The sequence below is a fragment of the Chiloscyllium plagiosum genome, unplaced genomic scaffold (genome assembly GCF_037043375.1).
Source record: "Chiloscyllium plagiosum isolate Xiang-an unplaced genomic scaffold, Cpla_swu_hap1 HiC_scaffold_39, whole genome shotgun sequence".
Lineage (NCBI taxonomy): Eukaryota > Metazoa > Chordata > Chondrichthyes > Orectolobiformes > Hemiscylliidae > Chiloscyllium > Chiloscyllium plagiosum.
Window position 1 is genome coordinate 4,944,938 of NW_028270177.1, and position 15,520 is coordinate 4,960,457.

At 43.1% G+C, this 15,520-nt stretch overlaps 1 protein-coding gene across 1 annotated transcript in view; it reads right to left on the reverse strand.

Annotated features, from left to right (window-relative positions):
• adamts7 (ADAM metallopeptidase with thrombospondin type 1 motif 7) overlaps positions 1 to 15,520 on the reverse strand; it is a 199,327-nt gene that overhangs the window by 149,675 nt on the left and 34,132 nt on the right. The window contains exons 4-6 of the mRNA XM_043677125.2: positions 10,720 to 10,916; positions 5,494 to 5,577; positions 823 to 947 (exon numbers count right to left, since the gene is read on the reverse strand). Coding sequence (XP_043533060.2) covers positions 823 to 947; positions 5,494 to 5,577; positions 10,720 to 10,916 — 406 coding nt within the window. The remainder of the gene's footprint in view (positions 1 to 822; positions 948 to 5,493; positions 5,578 to 10,719; positions 10,917 to 15,520) is intronic.

Here is a 15,520-nt window from a genome sequence, read left to right on the forward strand (position 1 = left end):
CACCAGCACTCAGCTGCACCAAGGTAAGTTGCGTTGCTCTGGGACTCGGGTTTCAGGCTAATTAATTTTTCTCCCCTCACCCCACTCCTCCAATTCATTTTTTAAAAAGAATTCAAATTTCACCATCTATTCTGATGGGATTTGAACCCATGTTCCCAGAGCATTAGCTCTCCTTTCTAGATTACTGATCCTGTGACAGCACCACTGCACCATCAGTTATCCCTCAACACCTACCTTTCAGGGTGGAGGTTATAAAGAGTTAGGAAGGGACTGGAATATGTGGATGAAGGAGGCAAAAGAATAATCAAACCCATCGGATTCATGGAGCTGGATCCAGTATCCTAGGCTCATGTTCTGGTTCACTTGCTATGTCTGACAGAGTGGAGTGCAGAAGCAACAGTGTAGTCTCAGAGACAGAAATCAGTCCCTGAGCCAGGCTCACCCAGCAGCAACCACCATCTCACTGTCTGAGATGTAACTGGTTCAGCAACATTTCCAGTGTGGGGATTAGCGATGAAAATCTCTTTTGGTATCACAGCTCTTCTAAAGATTATTTATTTTATTCAACATATTGTCACTGCTAACTACCACCTGGAAGAAAATGTTAAGACACTGTTAAGAATGTCAAAAAGAAAAAGTACAATAAATAGAGATTTGTGTGAAATATTATCTGCAGGGCAAGTTCTGGACAGTGTAAAAAAATCAGCACAGGTAACAACTTACACAGATCACACCAGGTTAGAGCTGGAAAGGCAGAAAGATAAGGAAAAACGAGTGTAATTGTCAGTGCAGTACACTGTAAATCGAGCTCTATCTCCTTACCGGGTCAGGAGAAGCGCCACATCGTGGTGGATGGGGTGATTGTCCCCCTTTGTGTTGATCTTCTTTTGCCACTTGCAGAAGTTCATCAGCGTGTTGTCAGCGTGATGCGTTATCTTGAGGTCCTCCTGAGACAGTAATTAAAAAGCTTTAATGTCCAAATGTGACAAGGCCACTGGCCACAATCGATTCCAGGATCAGTGTTAACATCCGCTTCTGAAAGTCACTCTGCCTCAAGAGACTGGAAAGGCTGGATTTGTTCTTTGAGCAGAGAAGGTTATGGGGATATTTCATAGAGGTGTTGAAAATCAGAGGAATTTTAACGAGAGTTTTGAGGGAGAAATTATTTTCACTAGCTGCAGGGTCAGTAACCAGGGGAAACAAATTTAAGTCATCTGGCAAAAGAGCCAGAAGGGAGATGAGGAAATATTTTTTCAAAGAAATATGTTACTATAATCTGGAAGATCGTAGCTACACGTCATCGCTGGGAGAGTGTCAGTGGATACAAGAAGTCAGTATATAGCAGGGGTCCCTTCACATGACCTAGGATTTACAGACCCTTTCCCTCTCAGCAGTGTGTTGGTATTTACTGGGGTCGCTGAGGGGAGAGTGGGGAGTGGGGGAGTGGGGAGGTGGTTGGTGTTCGGATTTACACAGGATCCAGGAGGATCAGAATATATCCCTTACAGATCACCTATGCGAGTCAGTCTGGCTAGGCCATGTGAGGCACCACAGCTGAGAGTTTCTACACAGTCGTGTCCAGTAGCTTACAGTTGTGTGACCTCCCTGAAGCCCCAGTAACAATGTCAACTAGATGACAATGAACCCATTAAACTGACCATGACACTTGCAGTGTCCTAGAGACAGAGATCATCGAATCTGTGACAATCTCTGAAATAAATTGCAACAATTAACAAAGGCCTTTGGAACTTCACTTTGAAGTCGTACTGAACGGTCTCCAGCAAAGCTTTAGAAACTACTGGCCTTTGCCTCCTGTTTGCCAACATGTTACTTTTATCTTCAATACTGTATCCAAGTGCTTTCATATTAATTTGAAGAGGGGAAAAGCAAAAATGAATAAATGGCCTCCTTTGAATGTCAAGCCTTGCAGTAAGGGTGAACAAAGTGCCTTGAATGTTTGCAACAAACACAAAGGAACTGTTTCCATTGATACCACAGCTTTTGGACAGGGAAACATCTGAAGATGACTCACAAGCATTTTATTAAACAGCATTTGGCAGTAAAGCCACATTAACAGTTATCAGGACTGATGGCCAAATATCGGTCAAGGGCAGGGTTTTAAGGAGTGACCCAAAGGAAGGAAGAGGTGAAGGGAGGTCATCACAGAGCTTCAGGCCCAGACAGAATTATTGAATCATGGAATACAGTGCAAAAAGAGGCCATTCAGCCCATCACGCCTGCACAACCTCTTTAAATAAGCACTAGCATCTAGTGCCAATTTCCTGCTGTTTCCCCCATACCCTTGTACATTATTTTTATCCAACTGACGTCTTGAATGCCTCAATTGAACCTGCCTCCAGCATGTTTCTAGGCAACTCAAGGCATGGCTTCCAATGATGCATTAAACCAGGAATGTGCATGAAGCCAAAGTTGAAGGAGTGTGTAGATCGTGGAAGGCTAACGGGCTATAGGAGGTTATAGGGACAGCAGAAAGGAAGTCATTCAGGGATCTGAAAACAAGGAAAAGAACTTTAAAATCAAAGTTCTGCTTGACTAAGAACCACTGTGGGTCAGTGAGAGTTGCTGTGAATGAGGACATTGCTGTAAGGAACTGACAGGATCAGGAGCAATATGGCTTCACGCCCTGGCTGAGTTTTATTCTTCATTGAGGTTAATATTGAGTGGGATTAAAACAGCAATTACACCAAAATCCTGCCAGAGCTGCTAAGATTAATATCACCCTCAATTCATCGAGATCAATGACTCTCATCAAAACTCTGTTGCATAACATAATGGTTCTGAAAGGGTTAATGTTGAAGACCGCATTAAACTCCACCCACACTGATAGTGTCGTTAGGGAGTTGGTTGGGAAAAGGCTGAACAACTTCTAATCTCGAGAAAGCCACCCTTGTCACCTTGGCCTCCTCAAAGCCTTTGTAACAACATCTACCTTAGCTTTTTACATTATTCATTCATGAGACATGGGTGTTGCTTGCTTGACTAGCGTTTATTGCCCATCCCTAGTTAACCTGGAGAAGGTGGGGGTGAACAGCTGCAGTCAGTGTGCTGTGGGTTGACCCACAATACCACTAGGTAGAGAATTCCAGGATTTTGACCCAGTTACTGTGAAGGAACGGCTGATAAAGTTCTTAAGGGGACTTTCATTTCAAACTGAGAGGCTAAGGTAATTCTTCTCTCAGAAGTCAGTGAACGTTTGGATATTTCACCTCAGAGAATGATGGAGAATAGATTACTGAAAGTATTTAAAGAGAGAGTCGATAGGTTATTGAAATATCATGGACCTGAGAGCCAAGAGGAACCTGCATTAAAAAGGGGCAGATCAGCCATGATCTTGTTACATAGTGGGGCATGCTTGAAGGGCCAATGGCCTATTCCTGTTCCTTTTCCTCATGTACTTGTGCAGGTTGCTGTGTGACATGGAGGGACCTTGCTAGCAGGGGTGTTCCAATACATCCACTGCCTTTGTCCTTTTAGGAGGTTGAGGTAATGTTCTCAAAGGAGCCTTGGTGAATTTCTGCAGAGCGTCTTGTAGATTGTACATGCTGCTGTGACTGAACATCTGTGGTGGAGGGAGTGCATGCTGAAGGTGGCAGACAAAGTGCCATTCAAGCAGGCTGCTTTGTCCTGAGAGACAAAGTTACTCTTTTATCTTGCATCTGATACAATTGTGCAATAAAGTACAACTTGTTTAAGACAAGAACCTCTTTTCGTTAGAGCATCAGGTGAATTCTCCTTAACACTTCAGACCAAAGAGACCCTGTGGACCTAGCCAGAATAAGGGAATGATGTCAGTAATCTTCCCAATCAGCTGTTGGCACTGTAAGCTCATGCAACATGTTGCCAGCGGTGACTATCTGAATATTCAACTGAGCTGCATATTTAAAGACAAACATCAATTCCTTTAAGAAATATAAAATATTGCAGATGCTAGAAATCTGAAACAAACACAGAGAATGCTGAAGAAACTCAGCAGCTCTGATGGTATCTAACAGAGAGGGAAACAGATGTAACATTTCGAGTCAGTATGAGTCTACTTCAGAATCTTCCATTCCCAACTTGAAACATCAACGCTATTCCTCTCTCTGCACAGATGCTGCCAGACCTGCTGAGTTTCTCCAGCATTCTCTGTGTTTGTTTTCAGAAGTTATACTGAACTTGTACAAAACAATGAGTCAGCCTCAGCTGGAGGATTATGTCCAGTTCTGGGTGTGCACTTCAGGAAGGGTATGAAAGCCATTGAGCCATTGAATCATAAAGCACAGAAACAGACCCTTCAGTCCAACTCATCCCTGCCAACCAAGTTTCCCAAACTAAACTAGTCCCACTTGCCTACATTTGGCCCACATCCCTCCAAGCCTTTCCAATTCATGAACTTATTCAAATGTCTTTTAAATGTTGTAACTGTACTTCATCTGACAGTTCATTCCACACATGAACCTCGTGTCCTTCCTAAATCTTTCTCCTCTGACCTTAAAACTATGCCCCTTTGTTTTCAACTCATCCATCCTAGGCAAAAGGCCTTTTCTATTCATCTTATCTATGCTCCTCATGATTTTATAAATCACTGTAAAGTCACCCTTCAACCTCCAGTGAAAAAAGTCCCAGCTTTTCCAGCCTCTCCTTGTGACTCAAACCTTCCATTCCCAGCAGCATCCTGGTAAACCTTTTCTGAACTCTCCCCAATTTAATAACATCCGTCCTATAACAGGGCGCCCAGAACTGGACACAGTACTCCAGAACAGACCTCACCAATGTCCCACACAACCTCAACATGACATCCCAGCTCTGAGCAATGAAGGAAAGTGCGCTGGACACCTTCTTAATTCTGTCTACATGAGACGCAAACTTCAAAGATTTATGTAGCCGAACCCCCAAGTCTCTCTGTTCTACAACACTACCCAGCGCCCTACCATTAATTGAATGTCCTGCCCTGGTTTAGTTTATCAAATTGCAACACCTGCATTTATTCAAATTAGACTCCATCTGCCACTCCTCAGCCCATTGACCCTGCACCAGAGAGAAACACAAGAACAAGTCCCAGGACGAGGAACTTCCTGTCTGAGAATAGATCGGTAAGGATGAAACTTAGAGGAGATCTGATTAACATATTCAAAACCATGAGGGGTACGGACACAGTAAATAGAGACAAAATATTCCCATTCGAAAAGGATCAGGAATGAGAGATTTTGAGTAGTTAGTAAAAAATACCAAAAGTGAAAAGGGTAGTATCCTTTTTGACACAATGAGTGATGGGCTCCAGATCACACTGTCTGAGATCGTAGGTTCAATAGAGCAAGTCAAAAGGGAATTGGATGATTATTTGAAAAGGAACAAATTGTATGGTTTCAGGAAGATGACAGGGAATGGCACATTTGGAGAGTTGGTGCAGTGATGATGGGATGAATGGCCTCCATCTGCACTGGAACAATTCTGAGGACTGTTCCCCTGATTCAATCCAATGTTGATTCTCACCTCATCTTCCTCCAACAGCACAAGACGAACGATGACAATGTTCACAGAGTTCCCAATACTGGCATCACGGAACAGCCCCGCAACCTGCAGAAATAAATGCAAATATTGAGCTGGTGGGAGGAGTAAGCAGAAACATGTGGCATTTCTACAAAAGTAATGTTGCCACAGAGCTGCTCTCTCATGAGATACAGAGGGGTGTGGTGATGGTTTAACTCAAGGATCACCACAGCTCAGGTGAGTAGAGTAGTTGAGAAGATAAATCCTTCATGATAGCCTCAGCTATGCAGGAATTGAACCCACAGTATTAGCGTCACTCTACATTGTAAATCAGCTATCCAGTCAACTGAGCTGACCAATGTCTACAATGAGCTAACCTCTATAACAAGAAAAATTTACATTAATATAGCAGCTTTATTGGAGTGAGATACCCAAAGTTACTTCACCAGAGTGTTATCAGACAAAGCTTGGGACTGAGTCACATAAATGATTGGGTTTTTCAGGATGTAATATTGCCTGATTCTCCCCACCTTCAAAAGATAGTCAAGGATACCTCCCAAGGAGGAATGGCTGCCCCTCTCAAATCATTTGGCTATTAATTTGCCAGAGGCAGGGTTTCTGCTGACAGCACCTGGGAGGAGCGGTGGCCAATGTTGGAACTACAGGCAGTGCCCAATGGAGATTATCACTGGGAATCAGGCATAAAGCTAATTGGGAGGGATTTTACCAGAGTCAGGGCTGGGGAGATCACTTGTCAGACTTTACAAGACACCGCTAGTGAGAAGAGCATAAAATCCAGTCAAAAGGAGATATTAATGAGAAAATAAAAAGGAGATTTTAAAAGCTTGGCGAATGAGATGAGCTTTAAGGAGCGTCTTACATAGAGAGCTACACGGAGAGGCCTAGTGAGGGAATTCCAGAGTTTAGGGATGGAAAAAATGAAGACCATCAAAGGAATACCATCGATTCAGGAGCCAGACTGAGCATCACCTCCTCAACCTCACAGTGGGATGTGCAGTAAAGACTAGTGAACAAATTTAGAAACAAAAATGGCCAGAGAGTTGAGTTTCCAGCTCCATATCTAAATTGATAGTAAAATTTGGATGACCTCATTAGAACTCCCATCTCCTCGGGTATTGGGTTGGAAGCAGCCAATCAGCAGATTGGGATGGAGACAATGGAAAGGCAACGTTACTCTTTCACAATCGCAGGTAACACTGTCATTAAGTGGCAATTCAGTTTCCTTATCGGGATAAAAGTGCAGGTGAAAACATTTACAAGGATGTTGCCAGGGTTGGAGGATTTGAGCTGTAGGGAGAGACTGAACAGGCTGGGGCTGTTTTCCCTGGAGCATCGGAGGCTGAGGGGTGACCTTATAGAGGTTTATAAAATCATATGGGGCATGGATAGGATAAATAGACAAAGGTTCTTCCCTGGGTTGGGGGAGTTCAGAACTAGAGGGCATAGGATTAAGGCGAGAGGGGAAAGACATAAAAGAGACCTGAGGGGCACCTTTTTCATTCAGAGGATGGTATGTGGCTGGAATGAGCTGCCAGAGGAAGTGGTGGAGGCTGGTACAATTGCAACATTTAAAAGGTATCTGGATGGGTATATACATAGGAATGGCTTGGAGGGATATGGGCCGGATACTGGCAAGTGGGACTAGATTAGGTTGGGATATCTGGATGGCACGGACGAGTTGGGCTGAAGGGTCTGTTTCCATGCTGTACATCTCTATGACTCTATGACTTAAACTTGACTCGGGCCTTTTGCACAGCCAATCTCATTCCTCAGTTCCCTGAGAGATGGAATAACAAAGATCTTCATAATCGCTCATGTCAGTTACCAAATACCTACCCTGACTCTGACCATCTCAGTATTCAAATTCAGACTGCTGCTTTATCTGTTCTCAGAACAACAGGAAACATCTGGCTTCCTAGAACACTTGGTTACCTCTGGCTCTATGTATCCTTCAAAGCTATTTCTTCTGAGATATTTTTCCAGCTTTGCAACAAAGACGGGTGACACAATATTAGCTGGTTTTGACCATTGCTCAGAATTCTGCTTTAATTTGGCAGTTGTCGATGTTGATTCCTCACCTTGGAGACAGTGTAGAAGAGAGTTAGAATAATAGAATCTGTACAGTGTGGAAGCAGGCCATTCAGCCCGTTGAGTCCACACTGACCTTCCTAAGAGCATCCCACCCAGAACCACTAGATTCTTGTATTCCTCATGACTAACCCTCCTCGCTTGCACATCCCTGGACACAGTATGAAATTCAGCATGGTCAATCCACCCTAAACTGCACATCTTTGAACTGTGGGAGGAAACCGGAGCACCCTGAAGAAAGCGGTGCAGACAACATGCAGACTCCACACAGACAGTCACCCGAGGCTGGAATCGAACCCAGGTCCCTGGCGCTGTGATGCAGCAGTGCTAACCACTGAGCCACCATGCCACCAATGGAATATCATTTTCACTAGAACGATACCATGGACAAGGGACTTCAGTTCCTTAGAGAGACTTGAGGCACAGAGATTTGAAGGTTCAGGGGAAGGTTTAATGGAAGCATTCCAAATTACAAAGGGTTTTTGATGGCATAAGCAAGGAGAAGGTATCCAGCAGCAGAAGGATCAGTAAGCGGCAGACACCGAGTCAGGAAAAGTGGCTGAAAGAAAAATGGCGGAGATAAAGAGAATGCATTTTCTTCAGCAAGTTGTTAGAATCCTGAATTCACTGTGGAAGGAAATGCCTTGGTGACTTTTGACAGGGAACTGAATAAATATTGAAAAAGAACATTTTGTAGTGTTTTGGGGAAAGAGCCAGGGCATGGAGTTATAGAGTCATAGAGTCATAGAGATGTACAGCATGGAAACAGACCCTTTGGTCCTACCTGTCCACGCTGACCAGATATCCCAACCCAATCTAGTCCCACCTGCCAGCACCCGGCCCATATCCCTCCAAACCCTTCCTATTTATATACCCATCCAAATGCCTCTTAAATGTTGCAATTGTACCAGCCTCCACCACTTCCTCTGGCAGCTCATTCCATACTCGTACCACCCTCTGTGTGAAAAAGTTGCCCCTTAGGTCTCTTTAATATATTTCCCCTCTCACCCTAAACCTATGCCCTCTAGTTCTGGACTCCCCACCCCAGGGAAAAGACTTTGTCTATTTATCCTATCTATGCCCCTCATAATTTTGTAAACCTCTATCAGGTCACCCCTCAGCCTCCAACGCTCCAGGGAAAACAGCTCTGTTCAGCTTCTCCCTGTAGCTCAAATCCTCCAACCCTGGCAACATCCTTGTAAACCTTTTCTGAACCCTTTCAAGTTTCACAACATCTTTCCGATAGGAAGGAGACCAGAATTGCACACAATATTCCAACAGTGGCCTAACCAATGTCCTGTACAGCCGCAACATGACCACATCTTTCAAAAGGCCAGCACAAATGGATTGAAATGGCCTCCTTCTAAGGTGGAAGCTTTCATGAGTGTCAGTGGTTGAGCTGATAAACAACGTGTTTGTGATTCTCACTCAGGGTCAGTGATGGGAACAAATAACATTGAAAGCTGCACCTTGCTGAAACATCAGTGAAGGACAGGAACAATACTGCCACTCATGTTCAAATGTCCTGGAGACACTCATTGTCAAGGCTCATAGGAGAGGAATGGTGCATGGGAAAGGATTGGGATTGGTGTCAATAGAAACAAGAGAGAAGAGCTGCGCGCTGTAAAACGGAGCTGATACACTGATACGTAGTCAATACTCTTCCGAGCATGCAGATGGGCCTTTTTGTTGGGAATAAGGTACAGGGAGCCTTGCTGTGTATCTGTTCCCTAGCAGTGCTTCATTCTGTCACTAGGTAAAGAAAATCCTTTCTTTAGATTGCCTCTTTTATGTCTGGAGAGCATCTCAAAGTGCTTTACACCCACTGAATACTTTTGAACTGTTGTCACTGTTGTAACATGGGAAAATCAGCAATCAATTTATGCACAGCTAGCTCCCACAAACAGCAATATGATGACACTTTAACACAAAATTTCCAAATTAGACAATGGGCATCTGTCGTGGTTTAGTTGGTAGAACTCTAAGCTCTTAATCAGAGGTTTGCAGAGAGTTGTCCAGGCTGATGTTTCCACTGAGGGAGTGCTGCACTGTTGGAAGACCGTGTTTTGGAAGAGACTTTACTCAGGTAGATGTAGAAAATATTGTTGGACTGTGCTGAGGAGCAGTTTCCTCACAGTCCTTTTAGCTCTCTCTTGACTGAACTAACTTTCATTAGAAAACTGATAACTCAGCAATAAGCCAAACATAGTGTGTGGGCCATAAATCCCAAAATGTCCAGTTGATGCTTTAAATTGCTTTTGTTGCAAATATCTCCTGAATTATTATGTGCTGTCACAGCAACACTCAGCTGCCCAAAGCCTGTGGGACTGAGCTCACGGGTTAGAGTGTTTCTTGATAAATATATGACAGCTAATATTAGGGTTTTGATTTCCAAGTGATGAGAAAAGATAAATGTTATTCAATTTCCAATAGCAGAATAGGAATTTGGTGTAACTCAGTTGGTAGTATCCTCAGGTCAGGGCCAGAAGGCTATTGATTCAGTTCCCACTCCTGTGACTGGAATGTGTAATCCAGGCTACATTCTGAATGCAGTATAGAGGGAGTATGGTGTTGTCTGGGGCACAGCTTTCAAACTAAGCTGTTAAAACCAGCTCTTGTTTGTCCTCTCAGATAATGTAAAATCTTTGCTTGGCACAATTCAAAGTGGATCTGGGGAATCCTACAGAATACTTAGCTCTCAAGTTGTATCATCAAAATAAATTATCTGGGGATTGATTGCACTGCTGTTTGTGGAAGCTTTAGAATCATTGAATCCCTGCAGTGTTGGCAGAGGCCATTCAGCCCATTCAGTCTGCACTGACCATTCAAAGAGTATCCCACTCAGACCCACCCATCCCTGTAATTTCCATGGCAAGTCCGCCTAGCCTGCACATCCCTGGACACTATGGGCAATTTCCCATGGCCAATCCACCCACAATCTGCACATCCCTGGACTGTGGGAGGAAACCAGAGCACCCGAGAGAGACAGGGAGAATGTGCAACTTCCACACAAACAGTCACCCAAGGCTGGAATCAAACTTAGGTCCCTGGTACTGGGAGGCAGCAGTGCTAAACAGAATGACACCAAATGGAGGAGTTGAATAAATATGAGTTGCTTACCATGTTCATCACGGTGAGAACATATGCTTCAATGTTCTCACTGCCGTGGTGCTCCACCATTTTAGAATCGGCCACCACCAGAGTCTCCACCCATTTCTCCTTGCTGATCGAGCGCTGTTTGATGCGTCTCCTTCGCTGTTTCTTTTTTTCCCACTTTTCCCGTTTCTTTTCCAAGTACTGCAGGTTCTTCATGGAATCTAAACATTGGATGAAAAGGAAGAGAATTTTAGTGGAGCCAAAGCTACTCCTCTCTGTTCCTCAGTAGGAATGGAGTTAATCAAGGCACAGAGCAGGAGGCTATTCATCTCCTTGAGTCTGTTCCACCATTTAATAATATTGTATCAGCTTCCTGTTCCCATCTTCTCCTGAGAACCTCTGATTCCTTTGCCTTAAAAATATTTACCTCAGTGGCTTCACCACTGACATCTTCTGAGGCAGAGTTCTTTCACAATTCATGCATTCCTCAAGGAAAATATAAATCCCTCATCTCTGTCTTACATGAGAGACTCTTCATCTTCATCTTTACCTTAATCTTTATAAACATCCATCCTCAAGAGGAAACATCCTTTCCCCATCCACCTTGATAAGACCATTCAGGATCTTATTCAGTTCAATCAGTTGACCTCTCACTCTCCTGAACTCCAGTGGAAACAAACTCAGTTTGTCCAACCTTTCCTCAGAAAACAACCCACTCATTCCAGGTATCAATCCTGGAAACATCCCCTTAACCACTTCCAATGCATTTACATCCTTGCTTCAGTAAGGGAACTCTGAAGCTGAGCACAAGTTTGGAGGTGTTGTCACAAATCTGGTTCCTTTTTTTCTAAAAGTTGTTCCTTTTCTCAAGGATACTGAGTCCTTGGTTGTCTTTCAGAGGGGTCCTGAAACATTTCAGGTTCCGAAATGGCTGGGTTTGGTACAGAGACAAAAGGGGTATTGGAGGCCTTTTTGTTTACACGTAAACAGATGAGACTTCAGGCGAAAACTTTTATGTTTTTAGAAGTAACCTGTATATGTCAAGGGGGTGTGGCCATTTGAGCAGTTTAGTTCAGAACTTGAGTTAGCAGTTCAGCAATGGGCTATGTGGAAACATAATTTGGAGATGCTGGTTTTGGATTGGGGTGTACAAAGTTAAAAGTCACACAACCAGGTTATAGTCCAACAGGTTTACATCACACTGTAAACTTTTGTTATAAATTCTGTGTCTTACAATCTTAGACTCCACAACCACCTGATGAAGGAGCAGCACTCCGAAACCTAGTGCTTCCAATTAAACCTGCTGGGCTATAACCTGGTGTTGTGTGGAAACAGGCTGCTGGACTGTCTCTCCTTCTGCCCTTCTAACTTTGACCTGTAAGCCTTTGTTCCATTTTTACTGTTTTTAAGGGGGTTTGCTCATTGGGGCTGTTGTGTACATTCGAAACAGCATAATCAAGTTTAGTTTGGATAGACTGAGTTCTGTAGGTGTGCTTTACTCTGTTCTTTGTGTTTCATTCTGTAATTTTGTGAATAGATTTTGTCTGTTTTAAAAATCTCATAGTCAACCTTGCTAACTTACTCCGGGTAATTTTCACTGTACACTTACCAAAACAAATCGCAAAGTTATGGTCTGGGCTGCCTGCTTAAGAATGTTTTGAGTGGTCTGGCCTAGTCCATAACAATGTGATCTCATCCTTAAAGGGGGCAGTTGATTTGCTCCTTGGCTTCATCTCCCTTAATTCCCCATTTCATATTAAAACAATCAATCACACATTTAAAATGATACATTGAATTACCATTGATGATTGTTGTGGGAGGAATTTCTACACTGCTACCATGTTTGGTGTGAAGGCCTTTTTCCCAAATCTTTTCCTAAATGGTATCATTCTCACTTTAAGACTACGAAATTCCCTGCTCTCAATTCTTCAGTAGTAGGAAAAAAAATTATCTCTCACTGTACCATATCAATTCCTTTCAGAATCCTTAAAAATGTCGATTAAGTTAGTCCTAAATCTTCAACTTTTCTGAAAACACAAGAATAGTTTTACTTAATTAGATCAAAACAAAGGAGGAACCCCATCTCACTCTATGTATGTAAGTTAGTTTAAAAAAAACTTACCTCTGTGCGCAATTCCTATGCTCACCTTTAAAATGGGAAATCCCCATGTAAATATGTCACATAGTAATTATTGTGAGGAGGCATTGCAGCACCACTACTGGCAGGAGGCTGTAAATGCAGTGTGACAAGTTTACATTCAACAGTTTCCATTTCCCATATGGACTTTTAGAAATTTAAAATAGAGATATAAAAACAAAGAATTTCCCATATCAAGTCACCCACACATCAACTCCACACTCCCTCAAGTTGTCTACACAGTTAACAGGCATATATCGTATATCTGCAAAATGTATGTCACTTAAAAATATTTTAAGTTTGTTTAAGTGTAAAATCTGACCATGGGGAGCAATCACAGCACAACAATGACAGAGACACAGACAGAGAAAGAGAAAGACAGAGACAGAAGATAGACACTGAGAGAAATCAGAGAGAAAGACAGAGACAGAGAGCGACAAAGAGGAGCAGGCAAAGACAGACAGAGAAAAACTCACACAAAACCATTTCCCTTATGTCAAGTTAAAATTCCGCTCAGAGAGAACAGGCTGAACAATTGAGAATGAAGACAGCATATGTTATATTATGGTTTAGATTCCAGACCCTGAAACTGGCCCGCCCCTTTAACAGAGTAATGTGACACCGCAGCATTCTGTTATAAAAGTGCCATCCTTGTCTGTAGTCACTGTCCCAATGCCGTGGAGTCAGGTTTGTACCTTCAGTCAGTTAGCCATTGCTGTGTAATGTGCTGTAACATCAGTAACTACAGAACCCAGACTGCTTGCAAAAAGTCTGAGATATCATAACCTTTTAAACAGTTAGTCCCTACAGAAATGTCTTGTGGACCAAAATATATTGAAAAAACAACCAGCATCACTGCAAATCATATGCTGTGCTTTCCAGCTCTCAAAGCGTTAATACTCAGGCCCATTTGATGAAGTGCTTTTTCAAATTTACTCACTGACTCTGGCCAGGTCATTGACCTGCACTTGACTCATTTCACATTTCTGGTGTAACATTCCTTTCTGCTTTAGTCTCCGAAAGCATCAGCAGCTTCAGGCTTTGACGTGAGACAGTGGGGTACTCAGGTCATTAATATTTAATGACTTTGCCTGAAAATTCTTTCAACTCTTCCAGGCTATTTATTTTAATTCAGATTAGCTCCTCCTTTGAAAATACATGACCCTTATCCCTCCCCCAGTGTGTAGTGTCACAGCCTTGGTGCTTTCACAGAAAGCAAAGAGAAAAATTTAACGTAAAAACTTAATTCAGGGAAACAGCTTGTAAAAACTGGCAATTTACTAGATCTCCTTTTCGAATGTTGTATTTAATATTTCTGTTAAAAAAATCTGACCCTCTGCTTGTCTCTGAGCCTGGCTTAGTCCTTGCTAGAATATGCTGTCCAATTCTGGGGCATCATACACATGAAGGGGCAAAAAACTCCTTCTAGATAGTTCTGAGGACATTCATCAGATTGGTACCAGGGATAAGGGCCATCGGCTACATGGAGAAACAGAAATGTTGGAGGGAAAATTTGATAGCTGTGCTGAAGTCATGAAGAGTTTGATTGAGTTAAAGAAGGAGGACTTTTCCCAAGGGCAGAAATATCGATAACGAGGGCAATGCTGATTAAAGGAGACTGGCAAAGAAGCAAAGGGGTTTGAAGGAGAGAAAGTGATGCAGTGAATTGTGATGTGGAATGCACTGTCTAGGACTGAACACATAACACTTTCAAGGAGTCAGGACTGCAACAATGGGCTGCATGGCTTCCTTCTGTGCTTCATTCTTCCAATAATTGGTGGCACGATGGTTAGCACTGCTGCCTCACAGTACAGGAGTCCCAGGTTCGATTCCAGCTTCGGGCAACTGTCTGTGTGGAGTTTGCACATTCTCCCCGTGTCTGCGTGGTTTTCTCCGGTTTCCTCCCACAGTCCAATGATGTGCAGGTTAGGTGAATGGCCATGACAAATTGCCTGTAGTGTTAGGTGCATTAGTCAGGGGTAAATGTAGGGGAATGGTTCTGGGTGGGTTGCTCTTCGGAGGGTTGGTGTGGACTTGTTGGGCCGAAGGGCCTGTTTCCACACTGTATGGAATCTAATCTAATCAATTCCTGAAAGTCTGTACCACAGGTACCAGCTGTTCATTGGTGCTTCCCGCAATTGCTGCTCAATCTTCACAACTGTGAATGTCGAGAAACTATTCCACAGCAAAGAAGGAGAGTCAGTAAATCTGTGCACAACTTTCAAGCAGCGACAACATTCGGTATCAGGAACCTCAGGTGACATCTCTTCTGCCTTCCTCCTTCCATCAGCAACCCTGAGGCCAACTGTAATGACTCCAGCCACTTCACGTGATCTCTGGTTTGCTAAACTGTGACACCAGGAGTAATTCACACCAGTAAAACTTATACAGCAAATCTGCAGATGCAGCACTCTGAGAGGGACAGGGATTCAAGGTTACAAATCCTATCTCACTCCAAGACCCAACAAGATTGCAGGATCACCAAACTTGTACTCCTCACGAGTTCAAGAATAAATTTTGGTGAATTAATTGTGTGACAATTCTTGACATTCATTACAGCTCTAATGCAACTAACAATATAGAATCATAGAGTCATACATCATGGAAACAGACCCTTCGGTCCAACTAGTCCACCCCGACCTTTGTCCCAAACTAAACTAATCCCACTTGTCTGCAGTTGACTCATAC